Source organism: Melitaea cinxia, chromosome 14, assembly GCF_905220565.1.
Source record: "Melitaea cinxia chromosome 14, ilMelCinx1.1, whole genome shotgun sequence".
Taxonomy (NCBI): Eukaryota; Metazoa; Arthropoda; class Insecta; order Lepidoptera; family Nymphalidae; genus Melitaea; species Melitaea cinxia.
This window is the reverse complement of record NC_059407.1, coordinates 10278122-10300155: the sequence shown is the minus strand read 5'-3', so window position 1 is coordinate 10300155 and position 22034 is coordinate 10278122. Positions and strand designations below refer to the sequence as shown.

General features: G+C 33.5%; 1 protein-coding gene and 2 long non-coding RNA genes across 3 annotated transcripts in view; 1 reads left to right on the top strand and 2 right to left on the bottom strand.

Moving 5' to 3' along the window:
• The window catches only part of LOC123660004, a 33462-nt gene extending 14561 nt beyond the window's left edge, over nt 1–18901 (top strand). Inside the window, exon 2 of the long non-coding RNA XR_006744122.1 lies at nt 18432–18901. This is a non-coding gene — a long non-coding RNA (uncharacterized LOC123660004). The remainder of the gene's footprint in view (nt 1–18431) is intronic.
• LOC123660003 lies at nt 7210–8429 on the bottom strand. The gene is made up of 2 exons (XR_006744121.1): nt 7939–8429; nt 7210–7480 (listed from the first exon to the last, which is right to left on the bottom strand). It is a non-coding gene; the product is annotated as an uncharacterized LOC123660003 (long non-coding RNA).
• LOC123659998 (zinc transporter ZIP11) overlaps nt 14228–22034 on the bottom strand; it is a 66891-nt gene continuing 59084 nt past the window's right edge. The window contains exon 7 of the mRNA XM_045595147.1: nt 14228–15194. Coding sequence (XP_045451103.1) covers nt 15116–15194 — 79 coding nt within the window. The 3' untranslated portion in view covers nt 14228–15115. The remainder of the gene's footprint in view (nt 15195–22034) is intronic.

The following is a 22034-nucleotide window of genomic DNA, read 5'->3' as shown; positions in this document are numbered from 1 at the left end:
ATTTTTATTTTCTAGTTTTTAGTTTTTATTTCGCATTCTGTTTAATTCATTTAGTGCTTCATTATTGCAAGGCCCATCTTAAATATTGAGGTTGTATAGTGCACTGTATTCTTCTTATCAAGCCCTTTTATTTGATACCCATATTGGTGGGATTGATAAAAAATTGTTATCAGACATTTGGTAGCGGTGGCCAGCTTAGATTTCAATTTTGCATAGTAAATTGTATTCTACTTGTTGAGACCTTTCATTTGATACCCATGTTGATGGGATTGATAAAACCTAAGTTATCCGCCATTTTGTAGAGGCCGCCATCTTGGATTTTAATTTTATATAGTACATTGATTATACTGGTTGAGCACTTTCATTTGATACCCATATTGATGGGATCGATAAAACCTACGTTATCCGCCATTTTGTAGCGGCCGCCATCTTGTATTTCAATTTTTTATAGTATATTGTATTCTGCTTGTTGAGCCCTTTCATTTGATACCCATATTGATGGGATTGATAAAACCTACGTTATCCGCCATTTTGTAGCGGCCGCCATCTTGGATTTCAATTTTTTATAGTATATTGTATTCTGCTTGTTGAGCCCTTTCATTTGATACCCATATTGATGGGATTAATAAAACATGAATTATCCGCCATTTTGTAGCGGCGGCCATCTTGAATTTATAATGATAATGAATAAACATAATTGTATTGTCACCAAAATCCAAAGTGTATACAAAATTTCAGATTAATCGGTTGACAGGAAGAGGGTGAAATTTGAATTACTAAATTTGACCCAAGAATAAATAATAAATAAAAAATAAAACAAACGGGGTGAGCTAAATAAAACCGTTTAATTAGAACGTAAGTTTGATAAGTTAATGAATATTTTGAAAACGAAAAAAGTTATATTAAAATTAAATTAAGTATGACGAATCCTTTCGAAATATTTTAGGTGGCATGTAAATAATGAGTAGGTTTTGTCGGGGCGATGGTGGGCCGTTGTGAGTAGCTCGAGTTACCGTGACGCGGGCGCCGTCAGCGCCGCGTCACCGACCACCTGAGTCGACGTCATCGACGGTACTACTCACTAGCTATTTTCTGACCGTTCTAATTAGGCATAGGTCACGAGCTTTCGTGGCGTTGAAGATGGAAAGATTTGAGGACACCGATACTATGATTTAATTTAAAGTACAAAATGTACCAAACCTGATCATAAAAATAGTTGTTTTAATGCTTTTTTTTTTATTGTAACTTTCCCAAGAAGTAACTTAAAAAAATAAATTGTCATTTATCTTTCTTTAACCGGTAAGTTAGTTTATTATAATTATAGTATGTATTTCAAAATATTTATACTTTTATCAAAAGAAACACGTGATAGATTGCAGTTTATGTATATATTACAATTTAATACGGGAAGTGGGCGTATCTGCTATAAGTGATGATGACCATTTTGGTTTTTACTAAATATGGGAGCGCTATACGAATCAAGAATGAATTTAATTATGAAGTTGTATTGTCAAATACTTGTTATTTATATACTTTTTATTACAAGTGACAACTTAGCATATGAAATACGAAGCAGGGATTTTTATTTCATGCTCAAACAAAAAAAAAAAAAAAAAAAAAAACTGTAAATAAACGAGTAATACAAGTATATAATTTTTTATATTTTTTTTTTCATATTAATCTCGTGCTCGTACTGCAGCCTAATACTAACATCTAAGAACGCAAAGTTACCTTGTCTCGATATGATAGATCTGGCGCATACGCATAGCTAGCTTTGATAGGTATATACAACAATCGTACAAGGAATATTGAACTTTAACATACTGTGATAAGATTGATTTTAAATTTTAATCAAGTATACATAATAGAGACAAGAATACCTACGACTGGGTTGAGGCATGTCTTAAATTGAACTAATTGAGTAGGAGTATGGTGATAAAAATTAAATAAATATATTGATATTTCAGTTTTCATATTTTTTCACTATCTTTTATATATTGCGAATTTTAGTGTAATTGTAAAGGTATTCAGTGTAAATCTGTCTACTTTAAAATAGCAGAATAAATGAGGTTTAACATTTTACTGATTTTTTAAATCTATATTAAATATTATTGTAATATAGATTATACAAGCCACAATGGCTTTTAAAAACGGAAAAAACGTCTTACACTTAACGGCCCCCGCTAGGATTCATTCCCGTGTCGGGGGTCCGATAACACACACAATATACAAGCACAAACGCCCAGACCACGACAAACAAATGTATATCATGTGCGAAGATTGAACTCGCAACCGCCAGCGCAACAGGCGCAATCCAGCGCCGTGACCGTTGCGCTATCGCGTCGTCAATGAGAGCCACAGAGTTTGTACGAGTAGCTACTGAGTTTTCTGCCAATTTTACCTAGCATCCACATCCGAATTGGCGGTATCTTCACATTATCATTGATTATAAAACTAATTTTTTAAAGAACAATAAATTATAATTTGTAATATGACGATTCAAAAGTACCTTTGAATTTACAGTTAAAAAAAAATGCACCTAAATTATATGAAAATCTTTTTCTCAGTTCCAAATAACTCTCTTATATAATATACATAAAACCGTTAGGCCACACGAAGTTCAATTGCGTAGTTTCAAAAACCGCTAAAGTTAAAATTTGGCCGGGAAATTGTTTATTTATAGTTAGTAGACACCCGCTATGAACGAATATTTCGATAAGGCCGGATTAAAGGGCAGTAAAAAGTCCTATAAGTTTTTATAAAAGTCCTTCATTTTTTATGCAATAAGCTTGAAATTTGGCAGGAAGATAGTTAATAGTTAGTAAACGTCAACTAAGAACTACTTTTGCGAAAGGACAGTATTCAGAAGGTTTAAGGGCTATAGAGAGATATTACGAAAGTTCCTAATTTCTGTGCTACACACTTAAAATTGGATACAGAGGAAGAAAAGATATTAGACGTCCTTATGAACGAATTTTTTGACAGGGCCGAATTTAAGGTGGTTTAAGGACTTGGACAAGTATGTGTGAAATTTTTCTTTATTCATGCAACAAATACTACAAATTTATTGTAATAGAGGTCCAATAAGAACAGATTTGGAAAATAGGGGTTCAAATTGTATGACAAATGTATAGCCTTTTGTACATTTTTTAATTAATGTATTAGTTAATGTTGCTTGTTTATTTTATTTCTTGTTTGGCGTACAATAAAGTGTAAATAAATAAATCTTTATTATATTTGTCGTACAGTCCGTCCGCCCATAATTTTTTTGTTAATTATAAGTATGAAACTTAATTTTTGCATTGTTGCTTAAAATGAATAAATATGCATTTCAGAGTTAGTGAACATCCCTCATTGTATGATGTAAATAGGGATTGAAAGCTTAAATAAAAAATTCGGTATTTTTGAAGCTAAAAATATCAAAATTTCTTCTTGACTATTAATTAAAAATGAGTGGACATGTATTTCAGTTTTTGTGATAATTATAACCTTAATTGGTTGAAACAGGGTATAAAATATGAAAATGCACTACTTCTGGAGTTAGAAGCTTTAAACTTTTTCTATAGACGTTTGATTAGTATTTTTGAAATTGAGGGAAAGTCACTTAGATCAAAATCATTGATGTTTCGTATTAAATGCATCTTAATTATGCATACATATTATTTTACCTCTTATTTTTAAGACCCGGTTAGCTATTAGTTAAAAATAAATAAGAAATCAAATTCCTTTTTAGTCTTGATGTAAATTTTACGCCTCAATATATCTTAAATATTTTCCTGTCATATCAAAATTTCAGTGGCACGAAATTTTATTTTTAGGGTTTGATTGCGTATAACATAAATAGATACTATACCAGCGCCTACGGAAATTGTGTGTGGTAAAATCGTTCACTATTTAGTTTAGTTCATTTTACTGAAATAACGTACTAATGGCTTGAGAAACCTAATAGAAGATATTATCAAGCTCTATGTAGATATTATCAATTTCTACGCGAGTGAAGTCGCGGGCAACTTATAGTAAAAATACATAAATAACTTTATGCAGGACTGATTTAGAAACTTTTGATAAATATTAAAAAACCAAAAAAAAATAATTAATTAATTAAACTCTGAAAATAAATATTGCAATGGCAAATAGTAATTAAATTTCATCAGAAGACATTTAAGAAACTAATACCCAATACTAAATAGTTTATTACCCTGAATATAAAATTTATTTAGAATACATTTTTATCTACAATAACCACAATATAAAAAAAAATTATGACAACATAAATAGTAGGCGTATGTTCATTGCAGTTAAATTATAAATGACTATTATTAGTAAACTCATTGTTAGTCCAAATAATACAAAAAAAAAAAACATGAAAAGGGAGATCGAAAGCGAACTCAATTGGATAGAGTACCTACTAATAATGGTAAATACATTTCTTGAGAGTAAAACTGATATAACAAAAAACCCGACTGGGCCCCGACTGGGGTAGTACCTCGACCTTACAGAAGCCACAGCTATATAATAATACTGTTTTCAAGCAGTGTTGTGTTCCTGTTGGCGAGTAAAGTAACCAGAGCTCTTGGACAGAATTGGGGATAGAGTCGGAACGCGCTTGCGATGCTTCCAATGTTGCAGACGTCTATAAACAACGGTAATCGCTTACCACCAGGTGAGTTGTACGCTTGTTTGCCGACCCAGTTAATAAAAAAAAAAAACTTTTTGCAAACAAGGAAAGAAAACTAAAATGGCAAATATAGAAGAGGTTAAAGACTTAAGAGGTTAACAGCTTACATATTAATAAATACAATCAAAAATAGAAACTTAACTAACCAACAAAAGTAACAACAACTTTAGACAGAATAAAATTGATCCCAACTACGAAAACACAAACACAACTTTTGTAAACTCTCAAAAAAGCACTCAGTCATCAGTCAAGCTTGAGACGTCACAAACAAATTTCGAATTTTACAAAATAATAGTCAACGAAGAAATCAAACATGATTAAGAAAAAAAAACTTATCCAAATGTCATTTAGAAAATGTTCTAAGTTTAAAACAACTAAGGAGATTCTGAAAGCTACTACTCGACTATACTAGACTATAAAAAATTTAAACATATAGATTACTTCTTGTTACATTATACCAATAAATAATGACAGCTGAAACAACAAGAGGAATGAATTTTTTTTCATTGAGGGCACCACAGGATATATTCTGTTCAAAATCTGGAGCAGTTCATTTGCAGAGGCACCTCAATCTTACAGCAGGTTAAAGCTAAATAACTGTTGTGTTTCTGTGGTGTGTAAAATGGTCATAGCTTCTGGAGAGGGCCGGGAGTAGAGTCTGCAATGCGTTTGCGACACTTGGTGTTGCAGGCGTCCATAGGCTACAAGGGTACAAAAAATTACCGAATACGGTATATACACTTTTAATAATTTCACTAAGGAAACGCTACTAAAATAATAATTGACACAACAAATGCGTCATTTGATTTGTAATTACCTATTTTGTTTACCTATCTTTTTTGTAAATTGTAGTAGCCACATTTTAACGTGTATGACTGTTCACAGACTCGCATTCGTTGTGCAGGGTATCATTAATGTAGATGTGACGTTGTGGGCTGACAGTGATTAAAGAAGAACGACCTCTGGTAGGGTAACTAGGTGTGATCAAAGATGTCAATTTTACCAAAATTAAGAGAGATATGGCCTTTATTCGAAAACTTTATTCGGACTAGCGGCCTAAAAATTGTAATAATTGGGAAAATCGGAAAGATATTCTTGATGCTATGTTGCTTTCGGGGAATTCTATTTACTAAAGGAAAGTATATTTGACTACAAATATGGTGATAGCTATATATTATTATGTATTTTCATTGTATTTACCTATTCTGCTACTAATAAATTAAATAGTAAATAAAGCGCAAGTTATTTAAATTTAATCTTCAATGTAAAAATAAAACATTTAGAGATAATAATTTAAGCTTTGTTAATAAGTCCATAGTGTCATGTGTGGGACAAATAAATATTTGCCAAGATTAGTATTGTGGTTTTATATTCTACTGTAAAAGTAGAATCTAATCTCGATAACGTATTAATGTGTGTCTAAATCTTGTAGTAGACACAACATTATAAAAAGGCAAATGAAACTTTTCACAGAGCACTTAGCAATTCAAAGTTCGAATTTCACAAAAACTTTGAGTAGTTCTTACTAAACGATAAATTTTAAATAAATCAATGAGTTTTCTGCGCAATTGTGACGTTAGTCACTCCATCCGTCACGAGTACATCCGCTGGTCACAAGTGACACAGCTCGGCAGGAACGTATTACCATACCTACATATTCTTTTGCGCGCCTTATTATCACCTCCGCGAGTTTTTAGCGCAGACCCGCGTGCTCCGTCGGGCCCCGTCACCCGCCAATCAAATACAATATGCCTCTGGTTTTTCCTCGATATTCATTTATTCACACTCAGAAAACTTGAATACATCAGCGAGGTGATCACGATGCGGATCCATTTGAGGTAGGATTCAGTTCATGCAGGTCGATGAGGTGAGTAAATTATTAGATGGAATCTTTTGAGACATAATTATTTATCAGATATTAAAGCTGTATACATGACAATGACGCTATTTACATTCCGTGTTTGATCGTTCCATCTGAGAGACATCTAGGCGGAGTGTGGCCACTTTCATAATGTTTACATAACATTGTCTAGCGACGTGCATTCGCAGACTGTTTCGCGATTTTCTTGTGTTTCGTAGTCGAAGGGTGTCAGTGAGCACTAGTGGTAATGACTTTAGCTTTCTATCCGGGCATGCACTTTTCAGAGAGCTGTTTTAAACGATACTATAATTTTTTTATCATAACTGACTATCACAAAAAGGCCAAATGTGTGTTGAACTTGGACCAGAAGGATTACATACTACCACGCATTGTTCTACACCATACATTATTTTCGATTGAACTAAAAAAAAAACTGTCGAAAAGTCAGTTTCTGGTAGGGGTTCTCATATTATTTTCTAATGCTATTTTATTTTTATTCAATATTGTTATGACTACCAACATTAATATCAACGGCTTATCTCTTACAGTTTTAAAAATGAGAAACAGATCCTAACATCCTAGGACAGACGAATAAAAGCGAAATCTTAGTAGGATTTCGAAGGTACCTACTCTTTAGCAATGATACTAAGAGTCCAAGAAAATAAAGATATTGAACTTTTTAAAGAAGAAATACGTTTATTTCGGCATAATGATATTACAATTGTACGGAATTCTTTCTATGAGAGTTCTACTGACATTTTGTGTTTCGATCTGTGTAGTATTCATTTCAATATTTACTTCGTACATTTATATCTGTACTTATTTGGGATTGAATATTTCTTATATTCTTGTCTCTTTGTTTATTTCCGAGTAATTGCTCAGAGGATGTTTGAAATGATTACAAATTTCGTTCATTACTTTTAAACTAAATTATTATGTAACTAGCGACCCGCCCCGGCTTCGCACGGGTACAATGCTGATAATAAATATACTACAGAATGTCTTTATTTAAAGTGTGAAGCTATCTTATAGCATGGTTAGTAACATAATAACTATAATAACAACAATATTCAAATATGCGTCGTTAGATTACACGTTGTTACAGAATGCGTTGAAGAAATAAAGGTTCACTGCTCGTTCCCCGTAGGTGATAGCGTGATATTATGTAGCCTATATGTTGACCCGACTTCTTAATAATATTCGTGCCAAATTTGAAGTAAATCCATGCAGTACTTTTTGAGTTTATCCCAGACATACATACAGACAAACAGACAAAAATTCTAAAAACTATATTTTTGGCTTCGGTATCGATTGTAGATCACAGCCCAAATATTCTTTTAAAAAAATATTCAATGCACAGTTTTGACTTTCCTACCATTTTATTATATGTATAGATTACCTATATTAATGAAATACGAACCGAATTATTCATTTAAATAAAAAGATAGGGTAAATGACTTTGTATATCGTTTATTTATTGTCAACACACATTAGTGGTCACAAATAACTGCGATCAAGCAGTTGAAAGTAAACAATACTATTAATAACATAAATGCAAAAATTTGTGAGGATGGTCGGGTGTTTGTTAGTCTTTCACGCAAGAATTACTAAACCGTAATTACGAACTTGGTACAAAAAACAGCTTGAGATTCAAAATAACACCTATTTCTCACTTGAAAATAACACCTATATTTCATCCCGACATTCCTTCGGGATCGAAAATAACGCGAGTGATACGCCAGGGTGCAGCTAGTATACGATATAATTTTAAAATTTTTACATTTTTTGTGATCCGTCTACAACTCTCCATATTTCCGAATCTATTGTATCTATATTACTAGCTGACTCGACAAACGTTGTATTGCCGCTATTTAAAAATAGGGGTTGGTGGTAGAAGGGTGAAAATTTAGGGTTGTATGTATTTTTCAACGCCAAATCATAATAAAATAATAAATAAATAATTTATCAAAAATTAAAAAAAAATTAGGGGGACTACCTTTAACATTTAGGGGAATGAAAAAAAGATGTTGTTCGATTCTCAGACCTACCCAATATGCACAAAAAATTTCATGAGAATCAGTTAAGCCGTTTCGGAGGAGTTTAACAGTTTAACTACAAACACCGCGACACGAGAATTTTATATATTAGATTAGATTTTCAACATCTGGTAATTCTAAGTGTAGCCTCGGATTAGGGTATCGAATCGGATTTAGGTAGCGGGTCTACTCACGTAAATAATTATTTACGTTAATTGATTAATCATCATTGTCGATCGATGATAAAATAAAGACCGTTTATCTTGACCTTTACTTTATAAGGAAACGATTACTACGGAGAGATCAACCACCGTTTATACTGAATATTTATTCTTTTGTACCTATGTTTTTCGTACCATCTGTACTAAGATCAGTTATGTATATACATATTGATAGATATCTATGTCGATAAGAGACACACTTCATAATTTTCTCTTTTCGCTAAATATTACAATTTAATTTTGTGACGACATTATTGTCCATTCGTGTTTTGTTTGCAATATTTGTTTATTTTCACATCACGTTCGGACACATCAAGAGTATCTCTTTCTTGTACACATTTGCTAATATTCGAGAGGAATAATATTAGCGCTGTATATTAAATCTATCAGAAGTGAGGCAACAGCATCTGCAATAACTATTGCGGAGAGCGGCACGCATTTCTTCACTCTTTACTAATATCTACAATTGCGCAAATTGTGTTTCTGTTGTTTATTTGTTTTTTAGATATGTTACGTGCCAAGTGCTAAATAGGACGTTGTTTTAAATACGTCTTAAACTATATCATTTGACTTATTGATTATGACGTGTTGACAGTTTATGAAAATATGATGCGCATTTTTAACCGACTTCAAAAAAGGAGGAGATTACTCAATTCGACCGTATATGTATATATTATTTTTATGTATGTTCGGGGATGACTTCGTCGTCAATGAGCCGATTTTAATAATTCTTTTTTTTTTGAAAAGGAGATATCCTATGTGTGGTACCATGACAAGGAAACCAGGATCTGATGTTGGAATCCCAGAGAAATCGAGGGAACCCCTCGAAAATCGTAGTGACGACTAGTGCGTTTGTTAATTTTTTTCGTCTACTAACGTTGTAATTACTTACTTGTCGATGTAATTTAAGTCGGTTTTTTTCGTTTGCGAGCATACACAATTATGTCGTTTCTTTTAATTGTGTACAATAAAGAGTATTATTTAATTAATATATTTTGTCTAATATATATTTACAAGAATTTGGATTCGTCATTCTGGTTTTTGGAATCGAAGAAAAAAATGAATTTTACTATTTTTTTTTAAATTTTGAATATAAATCAAATATCAAATAATAAAATGAATTACGCATATGTATCGGTGTAATTTATTTGTATCGTATAATATCTACTACATTTGTGTACTAAAATTAAAGATTTTATTTCCTCCCATAAAAACTTTTTCTTTAAAGAATATTGGTCGCAAATGTTGTTGTTAGAAATGTAAAGAGCAAAATATATAATTTCAACATTTAAAAAAATTCAAACATAAATCGCTATCATTTTACATAATTGTCTGAGGATATACAAAATGCACGTACAGATGGAAGACTGGAATTCCGTTTCAAAATCGTAAACATAACAAATTAATAAGCAGATTTGTGTTTCATAATGCATTGCAAATATTTTTTGCTTATTAACGAACTTTGTATTGTTAAACTTGAGAATAATCTATATAAATAAAAATGAATGTTGCTAAGAGCATACCTCGAGAATGGCTCGACCAATTCGGCTAATTTATTTTTTGTACGTTCATTAAAGCCCACGGAACGTTTACTACTTTAAAAAAAAAATAAAGAAAAATATTTACTATTAACTTTTGATATAACGAAGTCTGTCCGGCCAGCTAGTCTTGTTCATGCAAATAATATAATATTCTGGTGTCGAATTCAATTTATGAGTAAAAAATTAAGTTATGACCAAAAAAGAGTAAAGGCTTATCTGGTAAGGTGATTTTTGACACAATGTAGTTCTGCAGTGGAGAAATTGTTTCAATATTTTCTGAGGATAAACAAATAAATCACAACCCTTTACAGAAACGACAGTTTTAGTGACTGAGTTCTGTACCCAAAGAATGATGAGAAAGAAAATGGCATTAACTAAAGAAGCTCTGTTATCCATATCCAACTGTCCATCGTACCCGTGCGAACAGACACACATCGATCGAACGTCACAGGGCTACACTTTTTAAACTGTAATTGGCAGATACTTAATTTTTTTTCAAAATGTATTTAAATAGGCTGATAAAGAACAAATAAAAAAATGAAATAAAGTAACAACAACATTTACATGCCACGTATCTTTCTGTATACATATGTTATAATGATTTAATGTTAAAACAATGTACTTATAAAAATAAAAAAAAAAACAAAAAAAATACAAATATATTAAACATTGCAGTGATCATAAATATATATTTATTATATTATTTATATATAAACCCTAGCTCAGCATTAGTATGTTACTATGTCCCTTACCAAGCCCGTCGCCTGGAAGAGATTGTTCTGTTAGTGATAAGGCCGCCGTTTGTCTACTAAACGTTATACTATCTATATAACCTTTGTTACTTGTAACTCTATTGGTGTAGAATAAAGCACATGTCATTCACTCATTCATTCATTCTGTGATACGTAACTCTTTTCGAAACAGTAAAAATATGTATTGAAAATAAAATCTATTTATTTAGTAAAGATTACATAGTCATAGGGCCTGCTTCACAAGTTGTGGATAACACTATTTGACGGATGACGATACAAATAGACTTTGACAGCGGGAGGTAGATTAGGACATTAGGACCTGTTTCTTCTCAATTAATAAAATGCAACTTTAAGATTAATATATTAGAATTCGATCGTAAAAAAGAATAATTAATCAAAAACTTTTTACTGTCGGATATTATCATCCGTCAAATAGCTTTATCCCCAACTGGTAAAACAGCCCTTAAACTCTAAAACCCTCCAAAAGTTACAACATTTTGTTAATTATGCTGGAATTTGAATTTGTCTGACTAAGTAAATTGTTGCAAATTGGTATTGAATTCGGTTCATACATAGTCGATTGCTCTAAAAGCGCTAATTGTATTAAAACCTTGTTTGTCATTCATTTGCAATTTTTATGGTCTATATTTTTCGATCTACAAGAACTGACTATTATTTTTTTTAAATTCGTATCTTTTTCGTTTATATCTATTTAGTTATATATTGATTATTGATTGAACAAATTAATTATTGTTGTATTTTTTAAATAAAATAATTATTGTTATCTAGGTAAGAAAATATAGTTAAAATGTATTTTAGATAGCTAATGTTCTTAAACTAAGTTGAGTTTCATTTAAAATATAAGGACAAAACTATAGCAAAATTAAATTGAATGCGAGTGTGAAGCGCGGCGTGACGGGCAGGTGTGCGGCCCTGCGCTGCCGGCCGTTGTGCTCCCACTTCCGACCGTGTCTGGACACCACAAATTGCAATTCACTCCAATTAATACGTTGCAGGACGATAACGACTCTCCCGACTTCACCACAGAGCTCAAAGTTATTCGACTCATAAGCTGCACAATCCCCTACTCCGTATGCGATTCCATATTTTGCGACAAAACGAATTCCACGCACGGATTGACGCTATCGATCGTAGTATGTGTGTACGTCGTCTGTCGTTTCGTTTTGATAATTAATCTGAAACTCACTGCGAAGTTCGAATGGGACGTGCAAGCGACGTCGCGGTTCGATGACGCGAGGTAAACAAACAAAGCCGTCGCATATGAAATCGGGTACAAACGCGTACAGGACATGCGCAACTTACTGGTATGTGCAGGCGAGAGACGGCTTCGCAAATCAATGCAACAAGTCCATCCAAGTAGCAGAGAGAAGTGACAGATGTGGCGAGTGCACGTGTGCGGGTCCGGGGACGGCGAGGGCGCATCGGTGCAGCGTGCAGCGTGCGAGGGGCGCGGGCGCACGCCGCCGACTGCAGCCGAGAGGGGCACCCCGCGCCCTCTGACCGCGCCACCGATAGATTGTCAACAAACACCGAATGAATGGAAATGAGGCCGGCGACGGTGCTTCACATTACTCTGTGCACCATCTATCGAATGCATCGGCCTCGGGACTAATTGACGATACGCCTCTGTCGATCGCTATTGATTTTTGACACCGCGTCGTTCAAATTTTGTATTTATTTATTCGATGTCTTACTTTAGATCGGTTAACATTTGTACTAACTAATTATTTACACTAACTACTAATTAAAGTAATTTTGGGAAATTTAACTATTTGCATTTATTTAAATGAACTGTTTGTTTCATGATAATTAAATCGTTTGCATTATAAATGTTATAATAAGATGATTTAATTTCAAAACGTTCATAATTTACAAAGAGAAAAATTATCCAAAAATTTAGAGAGACAAGATCATAAGTATTAAGCAGTATGTAGCTCGGTAGTCCTGGTAGCAGTAGGCAGGCGTCACATGCCAGAGATGCCATTGAGAGGGTTTTATCGCATGGCGGGGTGACTGTACAGCTGCGTACACCCAAGAATTCGTGTGTTTGGGTGCGCGGGCGCAGCGCCCTCGGGGTCAATGGCCGCATAGCGCCGCACGCCCTTCCTTATACTTTTCTAATGCAATTCCTTGTTGTTTGTCACTACATACTTGACTATTGTAACGTGCGTTTCTTTACATAATTTACTAGCTGACCTGGCGAACTTCGTATCACCTTATTTTTTTCTGAAATATTATAATAACATAATATATCAAAATAAAATATAGCCTATCTTTTAAGTTGGATCGAACTGCACATGGTGTGCGAATTTTATTATAATCGGTTAAGTGGTTTAGGAGTCCATTGAGGACAAACATTGTGACACGAGATTTATATATATTAAAGATTTAAAAAAACAAACTATTTTTGTATTTAATTGAGCATATTCCTACTATGTAGAAATAATAAAATAAATATATACACACATGTCATTTCTAATTTTTAATATTTTAACCATGTCTGAGCCTTACGACACATTAATTTACTTTAAATTTTACTCTCGACGTTTGGTGACAATTACATTTACCGTATTAAACCTCATTTTTAAATTAATTTATTTCGCAAGATTTCAAAACTAAATAACAATATTGTGCTTCTAAAGCCCCATATTTACGATCACTTGTTTTTATTGAACTAAGCCCTTTTATCTATGTTCAAAGGTATATTTTCTGAAGAACTATTTACAATATTTTTTATTTTTTGTAACTTATATACGAGTATAAATATTGGCTGTAAAAAAGACAAAGGGAAAGTTAGTTGAGACAGAAGAAAATATTGAAAAGTAGCGGATCAAATAAAAATACAATTCATTATAATACATTATATTTAAATACAAAATCGTAATTTAATTACATCATTAATTAATTTGTAATTACTTATTAATTTACAATTGCACCAAATTATAGACATATCATTCATACAACTACATAACATCAACATTTTTACAGAATAATTTCGAAACAATAATATGTGTAATCAAACTATAATTACATTTTTGACTGAATGTGGACTGAATTTTATTTGTTTGTACGGCCAGAAAACAGACCAACAGACAATAAATAAATATCAATAAAGCAATAAAAAATTATTTTTAATATTAATTGACTTACAATATATATTACATTCATTACTTAAATCTAATAGAATCAAATATTGTCTTTTTAAGAAATTTCACATCAAACCTCTGATTACTCGGAAATTAAGACGCTAGGTCTTTATCTCCATTTATTACTCGTATTAGATTTCACTAAAAGGTTCATATTTTCATAAATAATATTTGATTATAGCTTTGAGCATTATTTTTCCAAGTTTTGTTAATCTTGTTTCTTAATAAATCTAAACAGAAATCGAATTGTTCACCTATTTATAAATTGTAACTAAAAATTATATTTTTAAATTAATTACTTAAAATATTAAAGTGATCTATTTACCGTTATCAAGAGCCATAGTCGCATGTATAGGTACAACTTGCCTTCATTCATTATTCACTCACAGAAACATAACCTCCTTGTGCAAGAGGAACTGTGCGATATATACTACGTAAAGGCCTATGTATACAGTCTTAGATATTTACAGATTTACATAAACTAGAACAATGCATATTAAATTTACTGTTTACAGCGAATTCGTACAACAAACAGCTGCCAAAGCGATTAAACGACCGCAATAAGTGCTACTCTCGCCAAAATGTGTAAATCAATATATGGATAGGTCTATTCATAAATAATTATTTAAAGCTCTCAATCGGGCATGAAGTTGCTTACCTCAATCCATATTTCAATCTTCGATAGCCGTTCTTTAATCAGCTGTTTGTACTCGGATTGGCCATGTTTATTAAATGGGTGTTTAGAACCGTGCCGCATAGCTTTTTGGCAGTTTCACGAGGAATATATTGATCGATGCGACAGGGGACTAAGCTTTGTATGCTGAGTGTGGGCGAGATGAAGGCACGATGCGGGAGCCAGTTAGCCGAGCCCTACGTCCAGACACATCATGACCATGAAGCCGATGATGCAGCCCCACGTCGCCAGCTTGCCGTTCCCACTGAACACAAAATTTTATGTTAGACAATCCGAGACCATTTATTAAATGAAATGAGTATGATAAATGATTGCAGAATGTTTTAATACGCTTTGAAATTTTATGATTTTTACTAACAATAATGTCGCAATAACATAACACAAATTAAAACATTCTTTTTCAAAATCTCGACGGTGTTCCACAAAACAAAACAATGTAACATTCTGTCTAAGCAATAATTTGTGCAGTCCTTTTGGGTCTCCCCACCGTGCCTCGGAGAGCACGTTAAGCCGTTGGTCCCGGTTGTTATCATGTAAACCTGATAGCGATCGTTACTCATATACGGAATATATTGGAGGAGCGTGGTAGATTAAGCTCTGATCCTTCCCCTACACGGGGAAAGAGGCCTATGCCCAGCAGTGGGTTATTACAGGCTGAAGCGTAATAATTTAGAAATGTAAATAGGATGTACATACGTTTGGAAGACGCGTCCGACGTGATACATTCGATAGCGAATTCCATTAAATTTAAATAAGACAACCATAACTATCTATCTAGAATAGGAACACCATCGAAATTCTATTTCCATCAAAACCTGCATCTTTTATGTCTGCATTTAATGTACACGCATAAACAACATTACATATAACTAATTATCGGTATTCTAACTATCTTTAAAGTTCGGTAACGTCCACGTCGGCGTCGGCACTATAAAAATACAATAAAAAACGAAACACGTAATACTAAATTTATTAATCGTGCAAGCAAATATCCTGACCAGGGCAGATTTAATGCTTCCGCGATTGAATTGATATACGACGGTCCTCAATAGGACAGGGTGAATACAATAGTTCGAGGCGACACATAGAGGTCCGTTATAAAATACTGTCGTCACACGATGCGAGCCATTGAGAAGTAACGAGCAGACGGCATCTGAATATCAAGGAGCTAGCAAAATTACGATATCGGAAAGGCCGGCGATGACGCTTGCGGCTCACGCACTCGGATTTAGAGAAACAATAGTCATTGACGGCCGGACGGAATCCGCTAACTGGAATTATGCCCATTACAATAAAACGATTCCGTGTATCGCGTACTTACTTGTATATCGCCCGATTACGAGCCGGCTCTATTGTAGAGCTAAACGGCCATTATACGGCTACACGCACTTTAGCACATTCGAACTCATTATTATTACAGATTTCAATTATTTGTCATAATTAAATTCACCTTCAAACATTATCTTTATGTCACACTAACATTACGTCTCTTTTTTAATTAAATTGGGCATTAAAACCGCTGATTCTAAAGTACCTAATTTTCATGTATTTTTTCAAGATTCTGAGATTATTAAAATAACAAGGGACGCCCCAACCACACTTATGCCCAATTTACTAGTAAAGAGAATATCTCTATGAAATACGTATTTGATATTCTCATACAATTACCACCCCAATTCCACATTTTTACCAAAATTGTTCTTTCAAACTTGGTAAAGATAAAGATTAGTGATACGATGATATCCGCATATTTTCTACAAATATTACCGAGAGGTATACTAGTAACGGCCATCGGTCCTGCGACACAGATGACCAACCCACTGCCACTTTAACTTGCTAATTCTGTGAGCTATGTCGGTTACTTTCGTCCTCCCGCGGATAGTCTTATTTCTAATCCTATCTTTGAGAGAAACCCCAAGCATAGCCCGTTCCATTGCACGTTGAGCGACTTTACACTTGCGGACTAGTACCTTCGTCAGTGTCCACGTCTCGGCTCCGTGTTTAATAATATGAAACCCTAAAAACCTAAATCATTTCATAAACCGTTTCAGTGTTCTAAACTGACAGCCCATTATTTTTATCTTGCTTAGCGTCAATTGTAACATCTTTTACATTTCGTACTATTTAGCCAGCATCAGTAACTTTCCTGACGTCGTAAATATATTTTGGTGGCTTAAACAATAATTACAATGTTATATCGAACTAACTGGCTTAGAAATATTTCATCGAATAGAAAGCACCATTAATGCGCAGTTAACTAGTAAAGCAGGAAGTACAAAAATCTGGCAAATCTAAATTAGGTACTACGAACCGTCATAAATATTACATCAAAATTACTTAACACATTCAATAAAATTCAATACGCGAAGCACATATAAATTCGCACTAAACGTCCTCTTTGTACATGCAATCTCAGTTCGCATACATTTAAACTTTCAGCATAGAATATATTTAATACTGGCCGACCCGTGCCCACTTCGTTGGGCGTTAATTATTTTTTTTTGTTATGAAAATATATAGTAAAGTTTTCATCTCGCTCGCATTTCTCCGACTTGATTTACATATACTATTATTTTTCACTGAATTTTTTGTTCAGTAACAATAAAATGTAGCCCGTATCACTCCTGTATAGTGGAGCTTTTTGTTAGTAAAAGAATTTTTATGATCGGATCAGTATTTGCGAAGATCACCTCCTACAAACCAACAAAGCTAGTAACTCTACCTCTTTATAATACCTATTCGTATAGATTAGTATAGATGTATCTGCTATATCATAGATCCGATAAATAGAATTAGTTTTGGATAATAAATAAACTTATTTTTTATATATAAATGCTAAATTTCTAAGTAATCGGTTACTTAACACACAATAGCGATAAAAAGAAACCACGTGATTGCATTTTACGAATCGCTGAATGGATTTTGAGCTGACTTTGCCGCAGAATACGCAATGCGTTTCCTGAACGAGTTTCAACTGTACTCGAGCTGCCTGCTCCTGCTTGGCATAATCAACGGTGTACTTACTATAAATTATGAATTTGGATATCTATATAAATAAAACGAATCGTCGAAGTGTATATGCGCATATCTTACTGCAAAATTGGATTTCTTTTTTGTTTGTATAAATGAAAATTGAAAACAATTGATATATTCACGGCAATACGAAGTCAGCTCGTATATAATATAATCGCGCTGGATCGATTTCTACTTAGATCGACAATTAATACAACGACGGTCAAACACGATAAATCAGAAAGTACTCGTCAAATCTCGACCAAATTTAATTGGGACCACACGAAAGAACAAGCTTTGGATTTAAAAAAAAAGAATCATCAAAATCGGTACCCCCTATACGAATTAAATACCTCATCGTTTTTTTAAGCCAATGAAAAAAAAATACACAGTTAAGGTATGTTTTTTTAATGCACTACTTCTACCAGCATCTATTGGTGTGATTTGATAAATTCTTTTTGTGTTTCAGATCCTGTTTATTCAGAAAGATTAGAAGAGAAAAGAAAATCAAGGCATGATTTCTTGCAGTGGAGTAGTAACCACACACATAAAAGAAACCATTACATTAATTTAGTTATCTTGATTATTGAATTTCAAACAACACAGTCTTAGAAAGATGTCTAAGAAGTAGTTTTTAAAGAATTCCTGTTATATATGAGGGAATTGAGTCAAAACCTTATTTCAATTGATGATCAAAGGATAAGCAATCAAGTGCGAAAGTTTACAATAGAAATAATTCTATTGAAATTCAGAAACATGAAATTGGTGTTGTGTAGGGACTTCTATCGGGCACACGGTAAGACTCTTTTTATACAATCACAATTGCGGCGTTCCCTTCATTTTATCGATAAATAAGGATCGTTAGAACCACTTCTATTGAATATGTAACTTTATTATCGTTAGCCGAGACATCAAATAATAATAAATAATCAAAGTAAATGCTGGTGCTTTTTTTCTACTACATTGGACAATTTTACTAGTCAATATTGAAGTGATCAAGTCGTTTGTAAAACGTGTTTAATCAAACATTTGCAAGTATGTGGTTCTTTTGACGCGTTTTTCAAGCAGTCAAGCGCTATCATAGTCGAAGAGTATTAGTTCAGCGTTATATTTGACCAAAACTTAAACGATATTGGTTGTGTTTGTAACAAACAAGATCTCAGATGAAGTCAGAATGAAGACCTCCGCTCCTATATTGATGAAAATCAAAATTTACTCTGTCACAACGGTCCAGTATGGGTTGGCAGATAAATTTCGTAGCAAAGTAACGATCGTAATCAAGTGATGATGATGGCAAAAGTAACCAACGGCTTTATGATTTCCGAGTCATGGTACTCATATAATAACAAATACCTAGACTAGAAACCAATATTTACACAAATAAATATACTCTCGAAGCATACTCAAAACAGCATAAAATACATGTTAAGTCCTAGTGATACTGAAATATCTTTGCATTCCTCTTGTATTTAATGTACATATGTTTGTCTGGGACGGGAACCACGTGTATTCTAACGACAAATCAATGTGAAAGCATGACATTGCACCCTATTCCACTGAGTCGTCTGACAAAAATGTTTTCAAAGGGGAAAGTTATCAGTTTGAATGATTAACACGATGCCGAATTATCATCTATATAAGTAATATGTTGAAAACAGAAGAATCTTTTTGTTTGCAAACTGTTCTTTTTCATCGCGACTAGCCCGTTGGCGCAGTTTGTAGTGACCCTGCTTTCTGCTCCGAGGGTTTTGGGTCCGATTCCCACTCCGAGTCTGGGTGTAATATAAATATTTATTTATAAATTTATATTTGTATTATTTATAAGTATGTTTATCGAAAAAAAAATAGCTATACCAGTCGGCTGTTACCTATATATAACACAAGCATTAAGTTGCTTACTTTAGGAACAGACGACCGTGTGTGTATTGTGTAGATATTTATTTATTTATTATTTATATGAATGCATTAAGTCACATATATTGGCCACATATATTTAGTCATATATATCGGGTTTGAATTTGATTTTATTACGTTAAGTGTTCCACATTGTCCACCTAAGTTTGTGGATTTCTCTCTCTCGCCTTTCGATCTGCTCTGTAATTATGCAATATTAATTATAAGAATAAAATAATAAAACACCTTCATATTAGTACCTGCTATTTCAGATATAAAATATAATATTTTACGAAATATTTCGAAGTTTAAAAATACCTACGAACGCTTTGAATTGTCACATCTAATTTAGTGAAAATTACGTAGTCTATAACGGTATGTCACATGCGACTCACGTACGCGTTGGGGAACACCGACTGGACACACGACACGCAACTCAATTTCAAAACTGACATCATCTTCACTTTTAAGGAATTTTAACAACAAAAACCCAAAAATTCGATTGTATATTTTCATGCAGGCATGCAAATAAGTAGATATACAATGAATAGACGTGAACGTTTTAAGTTCTCTAATGTTTGAAGTCTCTGGTATATTTCGACGCTGATACCGCATTCGAGGAAGTAGGTACTTGTATAGGTAAATTTAGTGCGTACCCGGGATGCGTAGTGCGATTTCTGGAGGTAGGTCAGGGAGTGTCGGCCGGCGCGCCGGATTCCCAGACGGTGACGTCAATATTTAGACAAACTAGAGCGGTGTCACCGACTTTACTCCGATAACAAATGCGTTATTTCGCATTATTTATTATTATTGACAGTGGCGAGACGGTGACAAACCCACGCACGCACCGAATTTACTTGTTAAAGCGACGCCGCGAGTGCGCGCCTCTTGCCCTCCGCGCCGCTGCAAATAGAAGTGCGCATCCGCCGCTGAAGAAGTGCTCACACTATACAGGTGTTTACCGAACAACTGAATAAAACGTGAATCAACTGCGGTTATAAACTATCACATTTGTCTTATCTAAAGAGCAGACAGCGGTTAGCGATCGTGTAAATATAATAGTATAACTCAAATTGAGAGTTGAGGAATAAAATGCTCGTATAAATAGGTTCACGAGCACGACATAGTCTAGTGCCAAGTACTCTTTTATTCGTTTTGCAGCTCATAGCTTAATGAAATGCAATTTCTCGCAAATGTTTTTACGGTTAAGAATATACATGAAATGAATTAAGAATATACAAAAAATAGATGTATAATCTCTTAAGACTCATTATTACATATAATTCACGATTAAACGTTATTAGTTTTTTCTACGCAACAAGTTTTATATCGAAGCTTTTGTATCCGTCATTAACTTTATGTTTAAGATACCGTACTCAATAGATACCTACCAATAAAATATTATCACTAAAAAAAGAGAAGGACGAGAGTGGAAATTTCACTTATCCCGGCAAGCACACACGAAAAAGTTGATATGACCCAACCATATTGTTCATGTCGTAACTTCGTGCCATACTTGACACGATTTTTAAGAGTTTTATTTGATATTGGAACGTTTATAATTATAAAATGATGAGATCGCAAGGCAGCAGCAGATTTTATATATTTTGCAGGTCGACAAAATTGAAGAAGACGAAGATCACCTGAGTATTCACTTGTGTGATAGCAGCCAAAAGTGACACTTATCGAGATGCATCCGATGATACTGACGATGTGTCTCTAATTTACATAAAAAATAACGAAAAGAACTAATAATATGTGTTCAAAGTTCAGTATGAAGAATTTTAGGTTTTTTCATACCGTGGACTGTTTCTCGACGCTATTAAATTCAGATAAACTCTCCTAAGGGACAACTAAATCTACAAGGAGTCTCATCCCAAAATGAATTTCCAGTATCATGCCCTCGTGACGGACTGTCTGTCTGTCACAGAGTCTGATCTGATCAGAGTGTGATCTGATCAGAGTGTGATCTTTAGAAGCGTGATAGGTAATTTTTTTTTAATTTTCACAGGATATATGTTTTTTGGCTCCAATAACGGACCACTAAAAAATTTAACAAAAGGGGTTACTTACTCTACAAGAAACATGTTTTTTGGTGTTTTAACAATACATGGTATAATAACAATATATGGTAGGGTTTGTCTGGTTATTTTTTATTATACATACATACATACTTATA